Source organism: Nyctibius grandis, chromosome 7 (assembly GCF_013368605.1).
Source record: "Nyctibius grandis isolate bNycGra1 chromosome 7, bNycGra1.pri, whole genome shotgun sequence".
In the NCBI taxonomy this organism is placed as follows: Eukaryota; Metazoa; Chordata; class Aves; order Nyctibiiformes; family Nyctibiidae; genus Nyctibius; species Nyctibius grandis.
This window is the reverse complement of record NC_090664.1, coordinates 14,051,606-14,061,938: the sequence shown is the minus strand read 5'-3', so window position 1 is coordinate 14,061,938 and position 10,333 is coordinate 14,051,606. Positions and strand designations below refer to the sequence as shown.

The 10,333-nt window shown below is 39.1% G+C and overlaps 1 protein-coding gene across 7 annotated transcripts in view; it reads right to left on the bottom strand.

Annotated features, from left to right (window-relative positions):
* Nucleotides 1-4,404: 4,404 nt before the first annotated feature.
* SLC4A7 (solute carrier family 4 member 7) overlaps nt 4,405-10,333 on the bottom strand; it is a 100,409-nt gene continuing 94,480 nt past the window's right edge. For all 7 annotated transcript variants that reach the window (XM_068405023.1, XM_068405026.1, XM_068405027.1 and 4 more), the window contains one exon: nt 4,405-8,887. In XM_068405023.1, coding sequence (XP_068261124.1) covers nt 8,806-8,887 — 82 coding nt within the window. In that variant the 3' untranslated portion in view covers nt 4,405-8,805. The remainder of the gene's footprint in view (nt 8,888-10,333) is intronic.

Below are 10,333 nucleotides of genomic sequence, written 5' to 3'. Positions count from 1 at the left end.
ACAACTGTTGACAGTATGAACTCGTGCACTATATTAACTCACCCTAGTAAGTGGCCTGTAAGCCCAGCTCATCTATTTCTATTCTTTTGAACAAACCTTTATCCTACCACCAGTTCCCCACAGAGAATGATTGATCTGGATTCCCAAGAAATTGCTCCTCTCTCCCCCACATGTTCACTCAACAGGGTTATTAAAAAACACCTCAGAACACTTCTGTTGTACTAGTTATCACCAGGGAATGAATATAAACAGGATCTGGCCTATGAGCCAGCAGACAAAATTCCTGAATTCAGATTAAACCAAATGAAGTTCGTTCAACTCATTTATTTATTTTGCTTCAAAAGCAGTAAAAGAGAAGCCAAGTACCTTGCTACGCATGTTTAAGAATCCTTATGAGTAAGATTTTAACATGTATTGTTTTAGCGATATTCGTATTTTATATCCTCCCCCCATACCCCAGTCCATTTGGCATATTACTGAGGCATGACACGATGCAATCATCACCTCGCATTTGCACACCAAGAAATGCTGTGAAACTTAAAAATTATCAACTTGCTCATGAGTACGTGTGTACAATGAACAGATTTCAACCAGTTAAAGAATCGTCAAACAAAACCACAAAGAAAACAACTTGTCCATGAGCAAATACAGTTAAATCTTAAAATTTTCAGCATCCCATTTAAAAAAGTAATTCTTGGGTTAAACCTCTAAACCATAATCAGCAGGATTCCCAGTATGGCTAGGATTTCATCCAAAATTGTTAGGTCTTTGTGATTATTTACAAAATCTTACAACTCCAGACCAGCCTTGCCTTAGGGCTGCCAGTCCAGTGCTTTTGCTGTTTGAGGTACCTTAGTGAAGATGAAACAGAGTAACAGCTGACTAATATTTTAGAGGTTCATTGCCATTACAGATCCAAATGTCCCTGTACAAAACTGAACCCAACAAACATCAAGCCAAATTCCCTTCACTGCTGTCTGCGAATGAAGGGATGCAGCTCACCCAAGGATGCAGCCCTCACCCAGCCCTGGCCACAAACTGACCCTGCACAACCGCTTTGGTCTGCCAGCACAGCATCACTATAGGTGCAGAGCTCACTAGATTGGGAAACCTGATTCAGGTTACAAATAACCTCTTCTACTTTAACTCTGATTACCTTATAGCTTGTCCCTAAGTACTTCTGCTGTACAAGGACAGGTACAATATGCAGAAAGGAGCATTTATCCATGCAGCTTAAAGTGTTGTGCCCTTCAGCTTTCCTACAGAGATAAACCAATTAATTAATAGCCAGCTGCTGGTGAAACTGGTGGATCCTTTCCCTTCCCAACCTCAGCCACTCACTTCCACTTCTTCAGCTGATCTGACCCAAACCTGAGCCAGTTTAGAGAGCTAAACAGGCAGAAAACAATATGCCTCCCTTTGTATAGTGTGTTTTCTACCAATTCAGTGCATTAGCACCACACCCTGAGTGAGGAGTAAACAAAAGGAAACAACCCCCTGTTCTCCTTGTATCAGCCATAAACCTGAGAGAAAACACACATGAAATATTTCCTTACCTATTCTCACAGTTATTTGACTTTCTTGAAATCACTGAATAATTTCTCACCCCTGTGTTTCTTCTTTACTCGTGCCAGCAGAAATTTCCATGGAGCCCAGCTATTAACTAGCCTCATAACTATCCCCCAGCTATTAAGCCATCCCCATGAGTAATGTATAAGAAACAAACCAAACAACACTCACATTCCACTTAGGTTGTGCCAGAAAAAGATTGAGATCAGACAACTCTTTTTAAAAGAACAGAAACATATGGAAAGGAAAATGTCTTTACGGCACAGTCTTATTCAATTCCATTTAAAACACTGAAATTAGAGCAATATTAACTAATTCATTTTAACTGAGGATAATTACATTTAATCAGTTATGTTAATTCAATTACATAGGAAGAGAGATGCATTTTGATAGTGCTGGCATTCAGGATAGGACAAGAGATGCTCCAAGAACCCTGTCAGAAATTAAAGAATTCACATGATGAGAAATGGGAGACAAAGGAATTACCACCCCAGACGTGATCTGTGGCCCAGTCTAGTATCTGTCTCAGATGACACAAACACATAAAGCTTCAGAAGGTGAAAAAAAAAACCCTCAAATAAACAAAAACACAAAGACATGTTGGAGGATAAATCTACCACCACAAACTACAGTGTAACGGTTAGAAACTCTCTTACACAAAAAGATGTCTTACATTCGTTATAATCTTTATTAGCAATAACTACCGGATATGGATAGTTTGTAAGCCAATTAGTTGCTTGATTTACCCTTGAACTCCTTTCTTAATCACTCCAGTGGCTGAGTTCCACTATCTAATTATACACAGAAGGTTAACTGGCTTAAGCTGGATAAAGAAGCAGTAGATATATCTTGGCTTTAATAAGACTTTTGATGCGGTTACTAGATGGGAATGTGTCTAATACCGTAAGCTGGATATGAGGTCAGATGAAAATTCACTCCTTGAAAGAGCAATTATCAATATGTTATTGTTAAAATAGAAATGGCAAAGGAAGCATAAAAGATGACGAAAAGTTCCCAAAAGGTATTTCTTCTCCAGTCTGATGAAAACAAAGGAAACTCCGGACCGCTTCCCCTCTTGCTTTCAGAAAGCACAGCGGCCAGAAGGATGGGTCACCACCAGTCACAGCCCGTGTCTAGGAAATTTTACACTGATGAATCCATAAAGACAATGTTTGAAGAATATTTCTTACACATTTTATTGACTGAATCAATATGGAAATCTGCATGTTTGCTACACATGAAAACTTCCACATGTATATATTTACATCAAATTTTATTTTGTTTAATAACTTCTTTGAAAGTTCTCTGAAGATTAACTAGGATCCAATAAGAGGTTCCTGTTTTTCCAACAAATCGAACTATTCAAACCACTGCTGGTTTGGGCTTTTTTTGTTGGTTTTTTCCCTCTGCACCAGCCCAGTTCCATAAATGGCCAGGCCTATTCTCAGATTCCTGGACTCATGTAATGCAAGTCTCTGGGTTATTTCACAAATCATAACTTTTATCTGTAGATTCTGCCTAAATCTACCCTGTTAATCTGCAGTTCACAGATGTGAAAAAAAAAAAGAGGCTGAGGTCTGGCGAGCAGCTCTGTACCAACACAAGGGTAATACGCAGCTCTGTGAAATTCATCCTCTCTGCCCTCACTACCAGGCAGACCTTTTTAGGGAACTGCACTGCTGCGACTTGGAGCCTCTGGGAATCATGAGAGGTTGTTTGAAGTCTTCTGAAGGCTCACAGCTGGGGAAGACGTCATTGGAAGGAATGGGGGAGGGATGGGGGCTGAGCAATCCTTCTTTAAGAGGCATTACTCCTAGTTTGTGAGGCGAGATGCAGGGCTGAGATGCACTCTTGAGCTGGCAGGCGGCACACTGCACAAACTGGGCTTCATTTAGAAGCACAGAGATTCCCTGGCATTTTCACATCTTATTCATGACTAAAGAGGCCTGGCTCAGCACTTCATTTTTTTTTTTAAGTGTTTTATACCAAGCTGCATGTTTACATGCATTGCCAAATGTTAACATTACGTTTTGACTTTTTTAACATTAAGTTTGAAACCTTTACGTCTCCATGGCTTCATTATACCATGGCTGCAGTATGTGATCACCCGGTAACTCCGTGACAAAACCGTGACACGCTGGGAATAGAGAAGCCTAATTTTGTTGGCTTCTTCGTCCCCTCCCCACGCCAGCCCTGGCCCCCCGAGTCCGCGAGGGCCGATCTGCCACGGGGGGCAGGGAGGCGCTGCGCTGCCTTCAGCGAGGCCGGTTGCGGAGAGCGGGCAACAGCCGGCCCCGCCGCTGAGGCCGACGGTGCTCCCCTCGCGCCCGGCCCGCCGCCCTCTGAGGGAGCCGCGCGGGTTCCCTTGGGGCGGCTCGTGTCGCGCGTGCCCCCCCGCGCCCGCCCTGTCCCACTCACGTCGCGGCGCGCGCTCGCCCTCGCCCCGCGTCTGGCTGCGGCGGCGCTCCGTCCGCCGGGAACAGACACCCCCCGCGGCCAATCGCGTCCCACCTTCTTCGAAAAGAGCCGGGCTGGCCAGCCAATCGCAAGCCGCCGTTCTCTGCGGCGCCCAGGCTCCCTAGCGACGGCCGATGCCGGTGGCCGTCGCCATGAGCACGGGGACGCCAGCCCCGGGCGAGGGCAGCCCGAGCCGCCGCCCGCGGCCCCCGCCGTGCCGAACCGCCACGGGGAGCGCCCCTGGCCGCCGCTCCGCCCCACGGCCGCCGCCGCTCCGCCCCACGGCCTCTTCGCGCGTGGCCCCGCGCAAGCTGCGGGGTCCGACCGCAGCACCCAGCGGCCCCTGCCCGCAGACACTAAAAACAGAAGAAGCCTTAATACAGTTCAGTAGACTTTTATTGCTTTTACCAACTTTCTGAAACGTTACAAAAGATAATTTTATTCTACCAGTAATTAAAACAACAAAGGCTGGATCCCTCACAGTGAAGACAAGTCTGAGAGTTGTGTTTTCTGTATAAACTGAATATTGACTCTACGTTTGGAATAATGTTTTCACTTGCTTTGGGTTTTGTTATAAAGTAAGAAAACACCATCGTAATTAGAAAAGCAGCCATAAAAAACTCGAACCGTACGGTATGCAATCACATTTCAAATAATCAGTTTAAAAATCTAAACTGTAGTTCAGCTACAGATGCTGAACCCTGGAAGACACCTTTGCACAGGAGTATCAGCAACAATAGAAAGAAAAATACTATAAATGATCTGTCTTGCCAATAAAATCATTTAGAAAAGTATTGATTTTCAAACTCACTCATTATTCCAAATAAATGTCAACAGGTACTAAAACCAATATGAAAGTGTCTTCAACTTCAATGCCAACTACGAAGTCCTATTAAGTGTTCACTAAAAAAGTTACAAAATAAAATTGACTTAAAATTACTAAGCAATTTGCTTTATTTATAGCACTACTTTTACACTGACTCAAAGCTGTGTACCTCTAGTCTTAAAATTTGCCATAAAATAAATTACTGTTGGTATAAACAAAGTATTTCACACGTTTGTACTGTACTTGATAATTAATTTGACCTAGATGAGTAATTAAAACATTACTAATCATATAAAGTAAAAAAAAACCCCTAAAATAATTGTGGCACTCATCTAACAGACTACATTTGTGAACTGAAAATCATGAACCATTTATCTTAAAGATTTACAGAACATATGTAACAAGGCAACCCTTTAAAATGGTGCAGGCTCCGCGACATTACACCAATTTCTAACGTGTATTTTATAGCCTGTCGAACCTGCCTTTGCAAAGGGCACAAATTAGGAAGCTACCATATAACGAGAGAGATGCAGGTGAAGCAAACGGTTAAGTCATGGGAGAACTTACATTAAACGTATAAAAAATGGCCAAGACATTTGGTTGAAAAATTCCCACTTAGGGCACCAAATTCTACCCTAACAGGTTTTATGACAAACTTGGCAATTTGGAACCTTTCACTGAATAATCATGTAAGATATTACGTGATAGCTGCAAAATTATTCTAGGAAGAAAGTATAATTAACTTGGGCATATGTAAACAGAATGAAAAGCGTGCCATTGTAATACATATGAAAATACTAAGAATGAGTTTTGTAGAATATAATTTAAACACGAGACTGCATTTTAAGTGAAATATTTTAGATGATAATTTCAATGGAGTGGTCAAAATTAAGACCTACACTTTATGTAAACATTCATATTTATAAATAAATTACGAAAAGAAAAAGAAGAAAACAAAACAAAAGGCGGGGGGGGGCAAGGGGGGGGGAAGAGGGACTTCCTGAGGTGGCTCTGCAGCCAGATACACAGTAGCACTAAGCTCCATTCCAGGAAACCAAGGCATCTAAAAAAAAAGTGCAGGGCTGTTTATTTTCCTCTAACTGTTGGAATGGACATAACATTGGCGTAGTTTTTACAGGGCTTAACCCCTATGAAAAAAATCAGTGCACAGCCATTATCACTGCTCTTTTGCATCCATTAAGGCAAAACGTGTATCTACATACAGGAAACTAATCCTTAGCCATTTTACTTTAATACTATGTGTGATTTTAAAGCAGAGAAGGTGTGAGCAGCGAATCACATAACCATAGATTATCAGTGGGGTTTTATGCACTTAATACCAGATCTTTTTCTATTCATATGGGGGAAAAGTGCAAGCGTAACATGCTACTGGCCAAGAACACTGCAACTAAAGGTCACTGTAAACTGCTTTGCAAGTCATGGCATTTCTGGCACTGATTAAAATACCTACACAATTAAAATTAAATGAATACTGTGATTAGACTTGTGGGGCTTTGGTTTTGTTTCCTTTCAACTTTTCTAGAAAATACTCACTTCCTGTACTATTGACCAAAACGTAACCCTTCTGAAGTAGAAGCCAGATACAGGGTGCGCAGCACCAGGGAACCCTGATTTCTGACATTAGAGTTAAAAATCTAAGAGGCTTATAGTAATTTTTTTGGTCTTTGGAAATTGTTGCAGGACTGTGAACATGAAGTGTAAAATATTACTGGGAGGACTAGTACAGAAGTAATGTACTCTGGATAATGCTATGTAAACTGCCCAAAGTATCTTCCCTCTGATTCAGCAAGAGCTACTTGGCAGTCAACAACTGTTGTGCAGATGTGGTTTTTTTGTTTTTTTGTTTTTTTTTTAATAATGCAGAAAGTTTTGGGAAACCATCTGCTACAGTTTTACTGTAACTCAGTTTGACTAGAGGGAAAACACAGGTGTTTTCTGAAAGAGCACATACTCAAGCTAAGGCACAAGCTACACCATTATCTAAGAATAAAGGAACATGCATACAGGTCATTATACAGTACTAGTCAAATTGGTAATGCAGACCCCACTCGCTTTGCCACTGACCTGAGCCTTTGTTATGACAGTTTGGATAGCATTATTTGTATTGCTGTACACTATGATTTACTTTCTTTAAACTGTCTTCTCGGAATTCAGCCAAATGAAAAAAGAAAAGGAAAAAAAAAAACAACAACATTATTTAATTACATTTAAAGGGAACAGTAACGGTCCACGTAACTTAAATGCTATTTTTAAATGTTTCTATTTATTCCCACTGATTGCTTTATTTTTGTAATATACAATTACCTTCTCTCCAAGTGACACTTGGCTGAAGAGCACCAAAATCCCACCTCAAGTGGTATTTTCAGATGAACTCTGCCCTCCTCCAGAATCAGCTCCTTTTGCAGTTGTTGAGAATTTTACCATGTGGTCCATGGTAAAACTCCCAACTCTGCCAAAATCAGAATTAAGCAAATGGTATCTTCCAATTTTAAGTGAGCACAGGTTCCAACTAAAGCCACTGTAATACATCCAGAAAGGGCTGGTGGCAATTCAGAATGTAAAGAGATCATTTCAGAAATTAAAGCCAAAAAACTAAGGCATAAGGCAAAAAATATTAATAATGGAAACTGCGTCGGTAAGTGATCAAGATTTTCATTTATACATAAAATTCTTATTATTTCAAATATTATAATGCTAAACACTAGAACTTGAAAATGTAAGTACAATAAATGCACTGACTGCGTCTTTATCAGCGAGCCCCCAAAAATCCCATTTACTTTAATAAATGAATATTTACTTTTTTCATTAATCTTACATGATAAAAAATTGTACTAATTAAAATAAATAAAACGTTTAAAAATAAGCTGGTGTGCTATCATATATGCCCTTTACAATGGAGAGGATCAGAATTGCACACACAAATACCACAAGCAATTTGCAATCCATAAAATAATACTGATCATAAACCTATTACAGAATTAAACTACAGCTAATTTAATCAAATACACAGTAAATTAAAAAATTAATTAAGCAAGAAATATATCTGATGAGGACATGAAATAGTCTAAAGTTTCAGTCTGAGAGCTGAGTAAGTTAGACTCTGGAACTCAATGGAAAAATGTAAGTAAAACCAGGAACAACAGAACTCAAAAGTACTAGCGTGGTAAGTATGTGTAACTTCCTATAGACCAAATTGCTGTCTGTAAATCCAATTTATATTGTGTAAACATGGAGTGTCCAGAACGTCAAATACTGACTTGGAGCCGTAACACAATTACTGCGCTCATATTGCTACTGGACAACGATGAAAAATCAAGAGTGAATTTAAAAAAAAAAAAAAAGTAGCAGAACAAGGTATTTATATGTATTTTAAGGATTAACTAACCACCTGATGGAGGGTTCTAGGCCACTTCTGTAAAATAGGAGAGAAAGAATCCAGAAAACACTAGCATGTAGTAGAGACATAAAACACAGTAGTTCTTGCCAACAGCACATTATTTGTTCTGTGAAATCACAAAAAAAGTATACCCTGCAAAAACAAGCAGTAATTCCCTGTATGGAAAACAAACTTCTGTAGCGCACATCATAAACAGAGGTATTGCAAAATTTTAAGCAATGTGGACCAGTAATCATCAGCAAAAGCTGATTTAACTTTTATGCACATACTGATTATTGAAAATAATATGCATTTATTACAATATTCCTATTTAAAAATGAAAATAAAATTTCCAATAAAATAAATAGCCGAAGTGTGATTACCACTCATTGTATTTGTAGGAAAATCTTCTCATTATGTGTATCTACAGTGCCCTAAACAATGTCAGAATTAAATACATGTCGCTCCTTAAATTGGAAATCACACTTCAATGGTATAATATCCTACAGTGATATATATACACACACAAATACACGCAATTCCCCTTGGTTCAGTTCTATAAAGATGTTTCAGCATCCAAGTATTTCATAACAGGTGAACCTTCCACATTTATTTTCACACTTTCTGGTTTTTCAGGGCTGTTTGAAAGCAAAGAGGGAAATGTAAGGTTTGGTTCACTTTAGTACAGGTTAATTTTCAAACATTTTATACTTAACAAATAATGAATGTCGAAAGTATTTATGTACGGATACTTTTATGATGATGCATTTCTACTATATTCTAGTAATTGTTAACTACTATTCATAGGAACAATACAAGCTTAAAGAGAGAAATCATCAAGATCTCATCTATAAATATCATTTCCACTCCCACTGCTTTTACTGATTCTACTGATTTGTAATTGTTTTGCAAAATGTCTTTTGGGAAAAAAAAAAACAATCCAAGAACCACAAAACTGTCTAGTTAAAAATACTCAAAAATACGTAACAAGCAATATTATTAGTACTGCTTAATTATGGGGCAGGAAAACAATTTTGTTCATAATACAAGACTGGGAAAACATTTCAGCCTTTTCAAAATGGAGAACCACACTTCTAAAAACACTAGAGGATAATTAGAAATCTGCATAAGTGTCCATTCAAGTGTAAGATCCTGAAGACAACCGGCTGGCTGGCACCTGAGTAACTGACACTCTTAGGGACACAGCCACTGCACAGTGGCTTATCCAAGGACAGAAAGGAACATCCTGAAGTTACAGGACAGTAGAAGAGAAATTGGAACAGCATAAGAGGGAGGATTCTCTAGGCATGAATTTTAGAACAGATGACACATCTGTGGAGTTGCTCTTTAAGGAAAAAAATGTATTAGAAATTCAAGCAAAGAGAAAAATTCTGGGATTCCTTAGAAAATATAAGTGTGCCTGGACTCCGGAGATAGTGGAAGGACAAAGAAAAAGTCATCTGGATCAGTTCATAGAAGACCAAAAAAATTTAAAAAATATTTTTTTTATAAATATAACTTTTCTAAGAAATAATGCCAACCCACACAACATGTCATCTGGAATTCCAAAAGACATTGCTAGCTTCAAACTGCATTCTATTTGAAACCTATAAATCTGACAATAGCAGCGCCTATGGAACCATTTTAACCACAGCACTAAACATCTGTCCATACTATCAGATGAAGACTTACACAGAAAAACCTTAACAGAACTGAGATGAAAAATTTACTGGGAACTACTTTTGACTGAGCAGTGACGACATCTCTAAATCTCTCCAGCACCCATTATACAAGAAAGGGTAGCAAATACCTCAAAACAGCAAACAACTGCATTAAGGCTCAAGGAAGTCTTGCCTTCTAACATTTTCCAGATTCATGCAGTATCAGATTGCCTCTTCCAAGAGCTGGTTTCTGGCACCAGTGTTTTTTATTTTCAATTTGTAGTTTTAGCAAGTTCCCTTCCAAGATGCAGTTTTTACCATACTAATCTCAAGCAGGGCATGTTATGGAAACAAAAGGAAATGTCCTATAGCAAAATGTAAAAAACAGATGAACACTGAATATGACCTAAGTAGATCAAAAAA